We start from the raw sequence: 18150 nt of genomic DNA, 5'->3' as shown, positions 1-18150 counted from the left end.
ATGAGATATTATCTCTCACACCAGACCCACTTTTTCATTTTCCCGAACACAGTAGGCCTGGTGTCTGAGATCTGCAAGCAGACAGAAATAAATAATGAGTAACAATCTTTATACAAGAAACAATCTATGCAAAGAAAACAATTAGCAGTAACAATACAGTTCCTGTAACACGTTCAAAAATAATCTCTAAGGAAAGAGATAGCGGTTTGTAGATCAAACAAAAAAGTCAGATTATCTGAGCCGTTTGTGCCCCAACTTCCACTAGGAGACCGTATTGTTTGGGATTCCGGATATCCCAGAGAAACCCACTGTTATGTTGCACAGGGAGGGAGAGGGAGAGGGAGAGGGAGAGGGAGAGGGAGAGGGAGAGGGAGAGAGAGAGAGAGAGAGAGAGAGGACATGGCTGACCAGGCCCAGGAAGGCAGGACTGACATGGCAGCTCTGAGAAATTTAGGCCAGGCTTCCCATGAAAACATGCTGCTGAATGCTCCGCCACATATCATTTATTAGAGGCAGCAGTCAACTCATTACACATCTGAATTCACACAGCCAAAGCATTTGAGTAGGTAGGGAATAACTACCCTATACGCCAGACAACAGCTATCCTGTGTGGTATTGCTAATATTAGCCTGTGTCTGTGGGGCATTGTAAACATATGGTGAGGTTGACCCTAGACACTGGTCTAAGGTCAATTTTCCCACCTAATGATTAACATCAGCATTTTAGGGAGGGTAAGCTGGTCCTAGATCAGTGCCTAGGGGGAACTCCAACCTGAAGCGTGTGGTATGTCCTTTGTGTCTGTGGGGCATGGTAACATTATGAGAGAATGGGCTGTAGTGAATAAGGGTCTTGTGGTAGTGTATTGCAGGCCTGTTACTGATAAGGGCTGTGGAGCAGCAGGGCTGAGCAGCAGTGCTGGAATGTCAGGAATGCAGCTAAAGCAAACAGATAGGCCCACACTCCTGTGTCTAATGAAATAAATGCTCCAAGCTTTTCCGGTGGGAAATTCACATAGGCATTCACAGAGCTGGAGCTGAAGCTATACCGACTACATTTCCACAACAGACACTCACCCGAGACACCATAAATCAAAACCTGCTGATTCCGTCTGCTGGCTGGGGTATAGAGACAACTCAATCATATGAATTGCTTTGTGTATTGCTACCCACACACATATTGATGAGGTATTCAACAATCAAGTTACAGTATCCAATACAAATAGACAGAGCTACACGAAAACACCACAACATATAGCCTAAAATCAAACGCTTTAGACTTTGATCTGACAACTGTTGATAAAACCTGGATTTTTTTGTACACTGTAATAGATACTACACAACATAATAAGAAGGAACTGTTGCGAATATTGTTCAGATTAATCTCTTAAAGGTCAAGTATGAATTTTCCATATCAAACCAGAGAGAGGAGCTATTTATAGGCACTTAAATGTGTCACATTTTAGCCTCAGGTTTGCTGGACTGGATTTCCTGTTTGGTGACTGAATTGAAGCCCTGCATTTGAAGAACATACGTTATTTACCATGGCATTGGCAACTGTTAACGTACATAAGACTCTTTATAGGCTACAAAATGTATTGATTTCTTGTCATTGAAGCTGTTCATTGAATTTCTATTGAAAGTTCCCTTTGCCTACACCGGCAAGAATCACGCAGAACGGGCACGCCCCGCCTATCCTGGAACCGTGACCTCATCTGAATCACACTTCTCTGGATTGGAGGAACTTTCCACATCATTCCTTCTTTCTTTTTTTATCTGCCTTTCAAAACTAGAACGCTTGACTTCGCTAATGCGTTCATATATATTTCATTCCAAATTATATATTTTAATACTTTTGTTAAGCTACTCTTAGGCTGAGGCTGAACTAAATAACCACCTGGATAACCTATTGCCTTCTACAACTTTTCTTATTGCACTTGAGAAGATTTATATTCTGCTATTTCGGTCCATTCCAAAGACTGATTACTATTATTATATCCTGTTTTGAATCGACCAAAGCAGCTTTTGCACAATATAAAATTTTTAGATACCAAAAGTAACGAATAGTACGAGAATGGCAGGTTTGAATTCTTTGGACGCTGTGAAGAGAAAGATCCAGTGTTTGCAACAGCAAGCCGACGATGCAGAAGACCGAGCCCAGGTTTTACAGAGAGAACTGGATGGGGAACGAGAACTTCGGGAGAAAGTGAGACAATCGAATACTTATCTTTTTCCTCTCTCTGTCTACTCCCATTGGAAACTTCTCTTACCTGTCATTCTCCTCATGACGAAGTCTGTTATAATGTTTTGTTCTGTAATAGTGTGGAAAGTACACGTTAATTCATTGATCTGCCGGTAGTGATGAAGACATACAATGATCTCCATAAAAGGCTGAATTCCTAAAGGTCCTAGCGCGTGGCTGTTAATCGACAGAGGTGGGCTAGAGTAGGAATCATCCATCTTTGTCTTAGAAAGTCCACTATTGACATATATTTTCATAGCCTAAATATATGGACCTTTTCTCTCTTTGGACATTTCCTTTTCATTATAAAGGAGGAAGCTGTAACTAGGCTATTTCATTTAATAATAAGGCCTAATTTTGGTTTGTATAAGCCTAATACTGGAACAAGATGTTAGTATATAAAATTGGTAAATCTGGACGGCCTGTACGAACTTAAGTTTATTGTAAAATAGCTGGATGGTTCAAAAAGTATTTCACATGCTGTTCCTTTTGAAATATGTCTGAATCATCAAACATATTTGCAATAGAAACATTAAATGGCTACTTGTGGGGGGCCTGATGAGAGTAGAGAGATTGAGTTGTCAGGTCTTGATTGGGAAGGCAGTAAGAGGTGAGATAATGAGAGGATCTGGCTAAAGGAGGGGTTTCCCCTTCATTTCAGAGCAATCCATCAAAGGAAGCAAAAGAAAGAGGGATGTTTGATGGATAGCTATAGGCCTTGTGGCAAGGCAGCTTTCACTGACATATGATGCATATAGAAGAGAACCTCAGGGCTCATTAGATAGAGCTGGTGACAGAGTACTGACTCATGATTGGACAGCAGGGAGGCCATAGTTGGTCTGTGAGAAGCTTAAGAATCAGGCTTGGCTACATTTTCATTTATTGCAATGAATTTCAATTCATCCCCTGAATTGACCCCAAGTCTGCAACCTGGCTGCTGTTACATTCACAGTTTATTCAGTCACAGACTCAGTCCTTACATCATGTCGGTCTTCTCAGCCTCAAAACATTTGAAAGGTACCTCTTAAAGGGATAGTTTGGGATTTATCTACTTCCCCAGAGTCAGAAACTCGTGCATACAATTTTTATATCTCTCCAGCATGAAGGAAGTTAGAGGTAGTTTCACAAACCAATGATAACTAGCGTTATGACTGGAAGAACACATTCAGCTGGTACAGCAGATATATAGAAGCTAATGGCTAGGCGTTAAAAAGGCTTCTGAAGTTAGTAATTTACATAGGCTTCCAGTCATTGCGCTAAGTTGGCAATTGTGCAAACGCTAGATAGCAACTTCCTTCAAACTGCACACACAGACATAAAAATGGTATCCACAAGTTAATCTGACTCTGGGGAAGTAGATAAAGGGCTTCATTGCCAAAATCCCAAACTATCCCGTCAAACTCAAACCATTAGTCTGTGTTCAAGGATGAAAGTACTTGAAGTGGTTGAGTCTTGAGTGAGCAATTGTGTGGCTACCTCAAGGGTGTATGGGCCCATGTGTGAATAATTGGGGCAAACCAGGGTGATTTCTTGGCACAACAAACTCTTTCATTGGAACAAGGTGCACAAAAGAGGGAACATTGTTGTCTTTCTTGAGGTAATGAATCGTCTTTTGAATAGTTAAAACAGGGAGACTCTTTTGGCCTAAAACGAATGCCTTGATGTTATTTTGGAGTGAAGTGGCATTCTTGTCTTGCAAGGCGTAACTTAACTTCACACAACACCCTCTGCCTTTGTTGAACCACCATGGAATGATAATCAAGAAATACTTTACTCTGTAAAGAACAATCTCAGCTAAAGCCCCACACATACAAACCAATTATACAGTATATATTTATTTAGACTTTTGTTGCTTTCTTTGCATTCAGGTCCACTGGGCAGGGTGGGGGGAGATTGGGGGGAATCTAAGAGGAGACAGGGGATGGATGGCTGGGAGAGGGACTGATAAGCAACCTCGGTTGCTGGGTGGGAGGCATGCTTTCTTCAGGGTGGGAAGTATGGTTTCCGGATGGGGAGGGAGGATGCGGGCGAGTGGATGGGGACTGAGGGGGGAATGGGTCGGGGTTATCTTTGTATGCATTTATTTGATTGTTTTTGTACCTGTAACCCCCCTCTGAAAAAGGAAAATGTCAAAATGAAATATAAAGTTCATCACAAAAAAAAGAAATACTTGAGGAGCGACGTGTGCTTCATTGAGATTCTGTATATTCATATCAACAGTTCTCACAGTATTTAGGTTAGGTTGGAGGTTATAGGCCTACTTCAGATTATTATCCATATTCTATGTGTGTAGAGGAGAGGGATGATATCTATCCCAAGCTGAGCTAGCTTCACTCCCAGCCCCTTCCAGGAGGGACTGCCTCTGGCTCGATATAGACCATGTTGCTTCAAACCACAGAGCTAGGATCAGATTACCCTACCCCCAGTCCTAGCCTTAACCATTGGGGGATGAAACAGTATCTGACCCAGTATCAGCGGTTAGATGCAGCTTCTCTCTACTCCCTGCCCCTGAGGAACAGGCCCAGGATACTGCCTGCCTGCCGGCTCCACTCCGACACTTCCTGTGCCACAGCTTCAGCCCACATCAGCAGGAAGATAAGCAGATGCTGGACATTTCTCCCAGGCCTGGCTCATCCTGATTATGTGGGCGGTCTAAATGAGAAACCAGTTGCTATGTGAAGTTGGCTACTGACTTTGGTGCTGCAAATATTTCTTATTAAAATACTTATATAGGATAATGTGGTATTTATAATCACTTATTATAAAAGTGTAAAGAGCAGACCCCACCCAGCTAGCACATAACGTTCAGAGAACCATATGAGCGTGGTTGTCCTATGGTTATTTTGCATAAAACCTTCCCATAACTTTCTGGGAATGGTGCAGGATAGACAAAAAATGTTATTTTCTTGGTATTTCATTACTTTAACAGAACGTTTCCTAAAAGTTCAAACATGCTTACATTTAATTTCAATTTTGGTAATGTTCTAGGAACAATGTTCTCAAATAATTCAGAGACCATTAAGAAACAACGTTCTTGGCCTCCCGAGTGGTGCAGCGGTCTAAGGCACTGCATCGCAGTGTTGCAGCATCACTACAGCCTGGGGTTCGATCCCAGGCTGTGTCACAACCGGCCGTGACCGGGAGTCCCATAGGGCAGCGCATAATTGGCCCAGCGTCGTCTGGGTTACAGGAGGGTTAGGCCGGGGGGGCTTTACTTGGTTCATCGCGCTCTAGTGACTCCTTGTGGTGGGCCGGGCACCTGCAAGCTGACTTCAGTCGTCAGTTGAACAGTGTTTCCTCCTACACATTGGTGCAGCTGGCTTCCGGGTTAAGCGAGCGGGTGTTAAGAAGCAGCGGGTCATGTTTCGGAGGACGCATGACTCGACCTTCGCCTCTCCCAAACCCATTGGGGAGTTGCAGCGATGAGACAAGATCGTAATTGGATCGAAATTGGGGAGAAAAAGGGGGTGAAAAAAAGAAACAACGTTCTTCCATGGGAATTTCCAGTACTTCAGCATAACGTTTCCTACAGGGTTTCTCATGGTTCTATTTAAAGTCATGTTCTCAAATTGTTCCGAGAACGTTAAGAAAACTTTCCATAAAAACAACAAGAACACTTTAATAACATTCAGAGAACATTCTAAGAAGGTTATTTAAAAACATACATTCCGTTCTCAGAACGTTAAGAACATTTCCATAAAAACCACAGGTGTGGCCCACTAATTGGCCACACCTGATCTTAATGAGTGCTTGTTTCCTTTGAAATTGGGTCTGTTTGAATAGACTAAAATGAACAGCTTTGTATGAGTAAAAAAAAACATGCCATGCTAGCTCCATCTTGGTGGCACAGGGGACTAATTCCATGGATAAAGAACAGAAGATCATAGGTTTGAATCTCCCTGATGCCGTGCCACAATAAAAGTGGCGCAGCGGTCTAAGGCACTGCATCTTAGTGCTAGATGTGTCACTACAGACCCTGGTTCGATTCCAGTCCATAGGGCGGCGCAAAATTGGCCCAGCGTCGTCCGGGTTTGGCCAGGGTAGGCCGTCATTGTAAATAAGAATTTGTTCTTAACTGACTTGCCTAGTTAAATTGTTGGTTAAGGACTTGTAAGTAAGCATTTCACCTGTTGTATTCGGTGCATGTGACAAATAAAATGTGATTTGATTAAAAGTCTTATTGAAACATGTTCTCAAAACGTTATTTAATGACCTTCAAATAACCTATCATTTCCGTTCTCATAATGTTAATAAAACCTCTCAGGAAATCTTTCAGGGAACCATAGTAAAACGTTCTCCAAACCTCCCTGCAACCAAAACATTTACATTCCCAGAACAGGAAAATGTTTCACTTCTGTTCTCAGAACATTAAAAAAAAACTTTCAGTTTTACCTGTCAGGAAACCTATGGCTTTGTTCCCAGAGCCAATGGGATACCAAAAACGTACTTTCCCACAACTTCCAAGGAACCAAATCTGCTAGCTAGGCAGTCTATCCCTCTCACCAAGTTTTAAATCAAATTTGTTTGCTTAGATCTGTATGCTTTTGACAGTAAATATACAGTAGTCTACAGTGAATGCCAAATAGGCATATATCTGTTGACTGGCCTGTCTGGTAATTAGCCAGTGCTTTCCTGCCACAAATAGCACCATGATACATTGCATGCTATGTAAATAATTACTTCCTGGTTCCACTGCCAACATTTTTCCATCTTTGGATTTCTCCATGGGAGTATCACGACTATTCAAATGTAAGTTTAACAGTAATACATTTTGGCATTCATTGGGCACAGGGCACTCCCTTGGAACTTGGAAGTACAGTATTTGAGGTAGTGGATTTTGGCTTGTACTTACTTAGTGTTGACAAGGGCTCCCACTGCCACGCATAGTGACAGGCCTAAGCTTGTCCACTGCTTTAGAGTTGTGGGGTTCGCCATAATATATAAACCAGTAAATAGTTTCACAAGCGGAATGTTTACTTGACCTGCTGGCACTTAACTCTCCGGTCTTTGCTGTCAGCAAGGCTCAAGGTTTAAGACCCAATTGAGCTCTCGCATCCTTATTTCCATACCCGCACTACTTCCTGGTGTTGGCTAGCAACCGAGACCCTGCTGAAGCTCAGGGCTTTTGTTTTGCCCATGTTCTCAGACCCACAAACAAATCAGTGAGCAATGAGCCTTCTCCACTCTGAAGCTGGCTTAAGTCAGGATGAGGAATGGGACAGGGTCTGAATGTGGCTGAAATACGATGGAGTTGACCACTCTGTTCAATTAGCGTCCTATTTGCATTGAAAAGGCGTGTGGCACTGCATTAGAAGCACGTGGCTGATGTTTAATAGCCTGCCTTTACATATCTCCTCCTGAAACGCCTGCTTATATGAGGCTGTCTTTGCATGTCAAGTCTCTGCTAACAGATGGGATCACAACAGGACTGGACCAGCACTATAACACAGCGCCAGCCTGGAACACTTCCATAGAAACCCAATCTTTATGCTCTTCATTACCCCACTGTCCTCAAATGAAGCAATAATTAGATTCCTGACGTGCTGTAGCCCTCCCTCCCTCTCAATGCCTATGACTCGACAGGATGAGAGCGACAACAGGAATGTGTTTTCTAATGAATGCATGTCTCACTCTCACCTCCTTGGTTCTTTGTGGCTCGGTTCGTAAAATAATGGCGTTAGTGACGCCAGGGTCTTGGGTTCGATTCCCGCTGGGGCCATCAATACGAAAATGTATTCAGTCACTGTTGTTAGTCGCTTTAAAAAAAAAAGAAAAGCTAAATGGTATATCCCTGTCTGTAGCTCAGCATTTACATAATCACGGCCAATGAAAAAGCTCTGGTATTGATATAAAGTCTCAACAGTGTAAAGAAAGCTGGCCGTGTGGCCACAGGGAGGGAGATAGAACTTTGTGCAGAGCCGGGGACAAAGTGAGTGATTCAGCGAGTTAGCGCTCCAGATGCTGGTGGAACATCAAGCGTATTGTAGTGAGCGGCCGGCGCTTGCTAAGGATGCTGTGGCAGTGGGTTATTAGTGTCAGTGGGGCGTCATTGTGTCATCAGCTGCCAGCTAGCCTCAAACGGCCTCAATACAACAGAACACATTCAGCTGGTACAGCAGATATATAGAAGCTAATGGCTAGGAGTTAAAAAGGCTGGACCAAAAAGGCTTCTGAAGTTTGTAATTTACACTTTGAAATTTCAGACCTGATTTTCCCTTACGAAAAAAGGAATCAACCCCTACAAAAATGTCCATAAATTATTATCCACATAATAATAAAAATGTCCTGTTATTTTCCTGCTGTAGCAAAGTGGCTCAAATTATGATCCTACATCTCTAGCTACTGACACTTTTCATTCTGAACACAATATTGTTGATATATTTAATGCCATGACATAATAATATACATGCCATTAGTGTAACGTTAGTCTGTTTAGTTTCTCACTAGACATTTCCTATCTTCCATTCATAATTGGATCATCTTATTTATATGTGAGAGAGGAAGAGCTAACAGATCACCTCTTTAGCTTGGTTTCTTTCCTTTTCCTGAATCTAGTGCTTACAGATGGTTTCATTTAAGCATTTTTTTCTCTGTGTGTGTTTGTCTCTTGGTGTGTGTGATTGCTCTCTAACATCTTTCTGGCAATCCACCACAAACATTCTCTCGAGTATGTTTTACCATATAAGGTGTGTCTCAGGCAGCCAGAGAATGCTGTGTGACTAAGGAAGGGGCATGGCTAGGGAAAGGGAGAGAGATGGAGAGCGAGAGAGGGAGAGAGCGAGAGAGAGGGAAAGAGAGAGAGGGAGAAAGCGCTCTCCTCTGACCCTGAACTGACTGAGAGAGAAAGAGGGGAGGGAGGAAGGACAGGATGTAGTGTGGGCTGGTTTCCTGTCTGTTTTCTACCTTTCCCCCTTTAAACCTACTCCATTTCCTTTCTCTCAAAGAGGGTCTTTACATTTTTGTTTAAATAACAGGAATGTGCTCATGTACTGTATAGGGTGAGCCTATAAGTTGTTATGACAGTTAGTTGGTAATTAGCTATGATATTTGCATACTTTTCTTTAGGGTACTTTTCAAGTCTCCAGAGTATGGTATGGGCCTGGTCCATAGATTATTTACTGTGCAGCTGAACTAACTAACAACAAAATGCTTCTTCCATCCAACCCTGAGAGACTTCCGTTTTTGAATGCAAGTACCTTCCATCGTCATGTGTCTCACAGAAGAATGCCTGGTTCCCTCGACATGGCTGAATGAATTACCTTCGGGACATACTGTATACAGATGTAGGATCTTAATTTGAGCCAGTTTGCTACAGCGGGAAAATAATCCTGCAGCAACAGGAAATGTGAATTATTATGCTGATTATAATTAATGGACATTTTTGTCTGAAGCCTTTTTAAACCTCAAATACACTACAAGTTTTACATTTCCTGCATTGCAGAAAGGTTCTCCTGCAATAGGGTGATCAAATGAAGATCCTACATCTGTAGATGGACAAGCATATTTTAAACACACAGAGAACTGTCTGGGGGAGATTTCCCCACATGATAATCAAAGTCTGATGTTAGATAGCCATTATAAACTAGTGCCTCAACTTTATCGCTCATTGTTTTAGTGGTAAATCCGCTAGTAACCATGTTTCTATGCTGCTGATTTTTTGTCAACACAACAGCCATTCAACTGTTCAGGAAGCTATTGTAGCTCTGTTGCTAACTGACTGCCTGTCTGTATCTGAAGGTGTTTTACAGCCACATACAGACATCCATACCTAACTGACCTGCGCTCATGAATAGAATTGTTTGTTTATGTGTGGAGGCTTTCTCCAGACAGTAATTGCCTCATAACTGTATCTGTTTTTTCAGGCCTGGTTTCTTTCTAACTGTCTGGCAGTTGATCTGATATCCATAAAATCCCACAAAGAAGTTAGGGGATGATATATTATCCACAATGATTTATTTTGTGGTCAGTTTATGCCCCAATCTAGAAAACGCTCATTGTCTCGTTGGATTCAATTGGTTTTTAGCTGGCTGGCTGTTGATCCATCAACCAGTCATATAACGGACATTTCCTGCCTGCCTCCACTGCCTCTCTAAGCACATGCTTCTTTATTAACTAGGGAGAGAGGGGAAGAGAAAGAGAGGAGAAGGGGGAGGATGGGTGGGGTGTCAGTCAGGCCTGAAAGATAGATTGAGAGAAAGCAAACGAGAGGCATAGAAAGGAGAGTGCTGACTAACCGCCAGGCCCTGAGCAGAGCAGGAAGCTATGTCTCTCCCACAGCCATCCCAGCCCAGAGCAGAGCTGAAATATCCAGCCCATGAGAGAATGGAATGGAATGGCACTCACTCTGTACAAATAACTCCTAATTACCCTTTTCCTCTGTCCTCTGTTAGCTCTCTCTATGTATGCTCCTTCTCCAACAGTAACCCCCATCTCTATCTCTGTGGCGCTTCTCTTCCAGGCCCTAGGCCTGAGGCCTAGTTGTGTAAGCTGGGTCTGGTAATGGTCAGCCAGGGGCAGGCCTGTGGGTGCTGTATTGAACTGTGGGAGTAGTAGTAGTAAGACCTGAGTCAGAATTGGCTGGAGAGCTTCCATTGTACTGGTCTGAAATCAGTTATGTGTTTAAATAGTAGTCCTACTACCTGGGAAGTGGATATGCTTATGGACTGAGAGAGGAAATAAATGTTTGCTTTTCTGTTTACTTGATAAACAATCCAGTTCATAGAAAGCAAAGAGCATCCCAAAAAATTCCATTGTGTGACCCAGTTCTGTTGTCTTAAATCAGAAATGGATTCCAGTGAATGGAATCAATAGTTCTGTTCACTGCTCATTCATCATTTAAACCCACTGACCTTAAAAGACTCCGGCTTCTATCCATTTGAATGTTTCCATCTGCCTCCAATTCACTTTAGACACTGTGAATGTCAGATATAGAATTGAAATGTATGACATTTTGGGTTTACATCCCAATATTGCACTTTATATACATCACAGAAGACTGAAATATAACAAAACCGTTTGACATAGAAACTCTGGATTTTCTGCGTGATAAATCATATATATTAATAATCAAATTAATTAAACGTCTCCCGAGTGGCGCAGTGGTCTAAGGCACTGCATCGCAGTGCTAGCTGTGCCACTAGAGATCCTGGTTCAAATCCAGGTTCTCTAGCCGGCCGCGACGTAGCCGGCCGCGACCGGGAGACCCATTGGGCGGCGCACAATTGGCCCAGCGTCGTCCAGGGTAGGGGAGGGAATGGCCGGCAGGGATGTAGCTCAGTTGGTAGAGCATGGCGTTTGCAACGCCAGGGTTGTGGGTTCGTTTCCCCAAATAATGTATGCACTCACTAACTGTAAGTCGCTCTGGATAAGAGCGTCTGCTAAATGACTAAAAATGTTTAAAAAATAGTTAAATAATATTACACCCATGAGGCCACTAGAGGGCGATTTGGTCATTTGACTACAGGAAAGGGATCATGGAGAGGATATGGGCTCTTTGTGCATTCCCCTGTCCTTGGATCCTGACACATGGTTATGGGTGACTGAGGATGTCTTTAACCTCCATATGATGGCTTCCATTACATTAACATTTTAGTAATTTAGCAGACGCTCTTATCCAGAGTGACTTACAGTTAGTTAGTGCATTCATCTTAAGATAACTAGGTGGGACAACCACATCACAGTCATAGTAAGTACATTTTTCCTCAATAAGGTAGCTATCAGCAAAGTCAGAGCTAGTAATGGGGAGAAGTAAAGTGCGAATGTTAGTTCACAAAAGGCATTTTTGCCGTGTGCGGAGGAGCGGGGTGACATGGGAGAACTTGGGATGGTTAAACACCAGGCGGGCAGTAGCGTTCTGGATAAGTTGCAGTAATTGATGGCACAAGCGGGGAGCCCAGCCAACAGTAAGTTGCAGTAATTCAGACGGGAGATGACAAGTGCCTGGATTAGGACCTGCGCCACTTCCTGTCTGAGCTAGGGTCGTACTCTACGGATGTTGTAGAGCATGAACCTGCAGGAGCGAGTCACTGCTTTTATGTTTTCAGAGAACGACAGGGTGTTGTCCAGGGTCACGCTTTGGTTCTCTGCATTCTGGAAGGGGGACACCGTGGAGTTGTCAATCTTGATGGAGAGGTCTTTGAGTGGGCAGCCCTTCCCCGGAAGGAAAAGCAGCTCCATCTTGTCAAGGTTGAGCTTGAGTTGGTGGGCCGACATCTAAGCTGAGATATCTGCCAGGCACGCAGAGATGCGTGTCGCCACCTGGGTGTCAGAAGCGGGAAGGAGAAAAGTAGTTGAGTCATCCGCATAGCAATGATAGGAGAGACCATGTGAGGATTCCATCCATGAAACATCCTCTTAGCAGGATGTGCTTCTTTCTAGTACAACACATTACTGTGTCAGTGTGACCCTGATATCTGTCTAACCTTTGACCTCTCGTCCCCCTCTCTTCTCCCAGGCGGAGGGTGATGTGGCGGGTCTGAACCGCAGGATCCAGCTGGTGGAGGAGGAGTTGGACCGGGCCCAGGAGAGGCTGGCCACCGCGCTGCAGAAACTGGAGGAGGCCGAGAAGGCTGCGGACGAGAGCGAGAGGTCAGTACCAGCCAGCCACAGAAACTGATGTATTTACAATCTTTCATCTTTAATTTGACCGCATATTTATATTTATATGCCCGTTTTCCTGCTGGTTTGAGGCCCATTGGATAGTACCAGGCACATGCAGCTTGCTTTGATGGTTCTTTATTGTTATAGGTTTTGACGCCATGTCCATTGCTAGCAAATGACCAGCCCCTTCATTAGCGTACTGAAAGCGATATTTCCCGGAAAGCCATCTTGAATGTGTAAAACAATTCAATGTGCCTCCATATTGGGTGGGCTGTGTAAATTATACTTGAAATTGAGTGTGTCTTGGGTGTTGCTGACATTACTGTGTGTCCTGTACTATCAGAGGCATGAAGGTGATAGAGAACCGGGCCTCCAAGGACGAGGAGAAGATGGAGATGCAGGAGATGCAGCTAAAGGAGGCCAAACACATCGCTGAGGAGGCCGACCGCAAATACGAGGAGGTGAGACTTCACATGGTCCCATAGAGTTTGGCCTGTCTGGGGTTAAATCCACTCATAGAAGTATCCCTTAACACACTCCTACTGTTCCACTAATATGGTTCGCTCTCTACTTTAGGTGGCCCGTAAGCTGGTGATCCTTGAGGGAGAACTGGAGAGAGCTGAGGAGAGGGCTGAGGTCTCAGAACTGTAAGTGCAGCACACACCTCCTACACTGAAATAAGAGGGTAAACAAAGGTCCTTGAAATGAACATGTGACGATCCTTCCAGTATTGTGTATGTCATTATTGAGATGCCAATCAATGCTAAGTCATTTTCTTCCTTTATTCGGCGGTAGTAAATGCAGTGATCTGGAGGAGGAGTTGAAAAATGTGACCAACAACCTCAAATCCCTAGAAGCCTCATCTGAGAAGGTCAGTGTGCATACTATTACATCATACAAGTAAATACAGTCAACTACTGATGAGTGCAAACTCAGTTTAAATGCAGTGTAGATCACCAGTCCCAATTCAAATACATTCTTTTAACTTATTCTGATATCTGCATGTTCTGGGTTAGTTCACCCACTTAAGGCAGTCCCAAATCAGGAGTTGACTATACATGGCTGACATGCAAGCAGAGTTGTTTTGAGTATAATCACTGCCTGACACACTTTAATCTTCAGACATCTGAACAAAGATGCTGTTATCACCTGACAAATTGGATGTTGATTTCTTTATGATAATGTTGATGGAACATAAAGCCCTGGACCAGCACAGACCTTTCTCTGCATTCCTACCCAGCCAGCTTAGTGCCAGTCATGCCACATGAATCCCCCTCAGCCACTTAAGTAGTTGCCCAGTGCTGATTAAATCACTGCCCTTCTCATGGTTGGCATCACAGCACGATGTGTTCCTTATACCCATGCTAACACACTGCCAGTTTATCATACCTGAAGAGTTGTATTTAGGGTTGCAAAGCTACCGGTAATTTACCAAAGTTACAGTAATTTTGGTAATTAACAGAAATTATACAGTGCCTTGCAAAAGTATTCATCCCCCTTGGTGTTTTCCTATTTTGTTGCATTACAACCGGTAATTTAAATGTATTTTTATTTGGATTTCATGTAATGGACAAAATAGTCAAAATTGGTGAAATGAAAAAACAACTTGTTTAAAAAAAGTATAAAAAATAAATAACGGAAAAGTGGTGCGTGCATATGAAGACCCTAAATAAGGTCTGGTGCAACCAATTACCTTCAGAAGTCACATAAATAAGTAAATAGTTAAATAAAGTCCACCTGTGTGCAATCGAAGTGTCACATGATCTCAGTATACAGTTGAAGTCAGAAGTTTACATACACTTAGGTTGGAGACATTTAAAACTCGTTTTTCAACCACTCCACAAATTTCTTGTTAACAAACTATAGTTTTGGCAAGTCAGTTAGGACATCTACAGTGGGGAGAACAAGTATTTGATACACTGCCGATTTTGCAGGTTTTCCTACTTACAAAGCATGTAGAGGTCTGTAATTTTTATCATAGGTACACTTCAACTGTGAGAGATGGAATCTAAAATAAAAATCCAGAAAATCACATTGTATGATTTTTAAGTAATTAATTTGCATTTTATTGCATGACATAAGTATTTGATACATCAGAAAAGCATAACTTAATATTTGGTACAGAAACCTTTGTTTGCAATTACAGAGATCATACGTTTCCTGTAGGTCTTGACCAGGTTTGCACACACTGCAGCAGGGATTTTGGCCCACTCCTCCATACAGACCTTCTCCAGATCCTTCAGATTTCGGGGCTGTCGCTGGGCAATACGGACTTTCAGCTCCCTCCAAATATTTTCTATTGGATTCAGGTCTGGAGACTGGCTAGGCCACTCCTGGACCTTGAGATGCTTCTTACGGAGCCATTCCTTAGTTGCCCTGGCTGTGTGTTTCGGGTCGTTGTCATGCTGGAAGACCCAGCCACGACCCATCTTCAATGCTCTTACTGAGGGAAGGAGGTTGTTGGCCAAGATCTCGCGATACATGGCCCCATCCATCCTCCCCTCAATACGGTGCAGTCATCCTGTCCCCTTTGCAGAAAAGCATCCCCAAAGAATGATGTTTCCACCTCCATGCTTCACGGTTGGGATGGTGTTCTTGGGGTTGTACTCATCCTTCTTCTTCCTCCAAACACGGCGAGTGGAGTTTAGACCAAAAAGCTCTATTTTTGTCTCATCAGACCACATCACCTTCTCCCATTCCTCCTCTGGATCATCCAGATGGTCATTGGCAAACTTCAGACGGGCCTGGACATGCGCTGGCTTGAGCAGGAGGACCTTGCGTGCGCTGCAGGATTTTAATCCATGACGGCGTAGTGTGTTACTAATGGTTTTCTTTGAGACTGTGGTCCCAGCTCTCTTCAGGTCATTGACCAGGTCCTGCCGTGTAGTTCTGGGCTTATCACTCACCTTCCTCATGATCATTGATGCCCCACGAGGTGAGATCTTGCATGGAGCCCCAGACCGAGGGTGATTGACCGTCATCTTGAACTTCTTCCATTTTCTAATAATTGCGCCAACAGTTGTTGCCTTCTCACCAAGCTGCTTGCCTATTGTCCTGTAGCCCATCCCAGCCTTGTGCACGTCTACAATTTTATCCCTGATGTCCTTACACAGCTCTCTGGTCTTGGCCATTGTGGAGAGGTTGGAGTCTGTTTGATTGAGTGTGTGGACAGGTGTCTTTTATACAGGTAACGAGTTCAAACAGGTGCAGTTAATACAGGTAATGAGTGGAGAACAGGAGGGCTTCTTAAAGAAAAACTAACAGGTCTGTGAGAGCCGGAATTCTTACTGGTTGGTAGGTGATCAAATACTTATGTCATGCAATAAAATGCAAATGAATTACTTAAAAATCATACAATGTGATTTTCTGGATTTTTGTTTTAGATTCCGTCTCCCACAGTTGATGTGTACCTATGATAAAAATTACAGACCTCTACATGCTTTGTAAGTAGGAAAACCTGCAAAATCGGCAGTGTATCAAATACTTGTTCTCCCCACTGTATATCATAATTTTGGTAATATTTACTTGAATAACTTAAATGTTTTATTCATATATAGTATTCATTTTGTTATACTTGTGTCCGTATTGTCCATGAGTTTATTGTAGATAGACCATGTAGTTAAAGAAAAAAAAAAGCCAAATTAATGAAAAAAGCATCTAATCAACAATGGCATTATTTTCAATTAACTCTGCAACTCTTCAAACAATTTACTTTTTTTCACAACTGCCACCAGTTTGACGCCAAAACATTAACAAATACATATTGACATAGTAAAATAAATAATACAAGTTTGTAAAAAAACATATGATGGATATTTCAGGCTGAAACCCTCATATTAAACACCATTGGTATTCACTAAGTTGATGCTTTATATTTAGGATAATGTTTTACAGCTTTGTCATTCCAATCTTTTTATTTTAAAATCATCTTATTTAATATATTTTACATGTGATAAGGTCACACAGAGAGCCAAGAGATTATTACAGACACCTGTGATAATCTGAAGTACCCAAAAGGGCCACTAGATGTTTGTGATAGATTACATAAAATCCTTGAAAGATACCAAAATGTTGGTCGTTTACTGGTAAACGTTTTCAGTAATATAGCCTCCCTTTGCAACCCTAGTTGCATTACAGCGAAGCATGGTTGACAAACAGTCCTGCAAGATTATCGCTCTCAATGCACTTTCATGTCTGTCTGTTTCTGTATTCGTATCTGTCTCTGAGATGTCTGGTCTGACATGTTCAAGATTTCAGAGCTTGCCTGTAACAGACTTTGTCTTGTATTTTGACAGTACTCAGAAAAAGAGGACAAGTATGAGGAGGAGATCAAGGTTCTTAGTGACAAGCTGAAGGAGGTAAGTGGCTGCTGGCATCTTATTTGATTCTTAGTTCATACAGTAGTAAGCCAATTTGCTCCATGTCAAAAATGCCATCCTGTTCTGACCCCCCCTCCCTCTGTGTCCCCCAGGCTGAGACTCGTGCAGAGTTTGCAGAAAGGACAGTGGCCAAACTGGAAAAGTCCATTGACGACCTGGAAGGTATGAGTGCTTAAAACGCTGTTGCAAACTGCTCTATGGTATTTAGATAAAAGAGAAGGTAAACGTATCTTAGCGTGGAGAGAAAGTTCCTGTAAATTAGACATACTTTATTGCAGAAGATTAAACTATATTTTGAAAAGAACTGTTTTATCATTGTTCTCAGTTGCATCTCAGACTTCTAAACCTGAGTTGCTCTAATGAGAACATTCCATGTCAGTAAAGTAGGAAAGATGTCGAGCTGTTCAGGACTGTTCAGGATTCCCCAGTGTATGTAGTTTCCTAGGTCAAGAGGTCTAGATATTTAATCCTCTCCCTGAGCAATGAAACGACATGTTATTATGCACAGTTCCATTTTGTGATGCAGTTTCACATTGAAACGGTCCTAGCTAAAGTTTTGTTTCAACTAGCTGGAAATATTTATCTGGAAGAAAGGGTACCCTGCCAAACATATGGAAACTTCTCCAACAAGCTAATAAAACACACTGCCTTGGTCTCAAGTGTAAAGAAATATGTAGGCCCATTTTCTACTAACCAATGAGCACCTATTTTGGTCTGATGTCTGCACTAAGAACAGAGTGCTCAAATTCCTTTTAGATCAGCATTTTTGGTTCTAGAGCCACATGTAACGGGTTTACCGATATGAAGTACTTTTCTGAAAACCTTGATATAGGCATAAATGCTTAAGGTAGTCATCTCCTGCCCCCCCAAAAAGATTTGCAACATATTTTCATTTTAGAATGCTCACAGGTAGACAAACATCTCTTATCTTTCT

General features: G+C 42.6%; 1 protein-coding gene across 2 annotated transcripts in view; it reads left to right on the top strand.

Moving 5' to 3' along the window:
- The window catches only part of LOC311137237 (tropomyosin alpha-4 chain-like), a 31891-nt gene that overhangs the window by 11568 nt on the left and 2173 nt on the right, over positions 1-18150 (top strand). Inside the window, exons 1-7 of one of the 2 annotated variants that reach the window (XM_084171620.1) lie at positions 1732-2202; positions 12692-12825; positions 13181-13298; positions 13414-13484; positions 13633-13708; positions 17133-17195; positions 17309-17378. In XM_084171620.1, coding sequence (XP_084027746.1) covers positions 2071-2202; positions 12692-12825; positions 13181-13298; positions 13414-13484; positions 13633-13708; positions 17133-17195; positions 17309-17378 — 664 coding nt within the window. In that variant the 5' untranslated portion in view covers positions 1732-2070. Of the gene's footprint in view, positions 1-1731; positions 2203-12691; positions 12826-13180; positions 13299-13413; positions 13485-13632; positions 13709-17132; positions 17196-17308; positions 17379-18150 lie in introns of those variants that run through there. The other variant, XM_084171619.1, reaches the window with a different exon arrangement.

The sequence above is a fragment of the Coregonus lavaretus genome, assembly GCF_964263955.1.
Source record: "Coregonus lavaretus genome assembly, chromosome: 11".
Taxonomy (NCBI): domain Eukaryota; kingdom Metazoa; phylum Chordata; class Actinopteri; order Salmoniformes; family Salmonidae; genus Coregonus; species Coregonus lavaretus.
The sequence above is the reverse complement of the archived record's forward strand: the minus strand, read 5'-3'. Positions and strand labels throughout refer to the sequence as shown.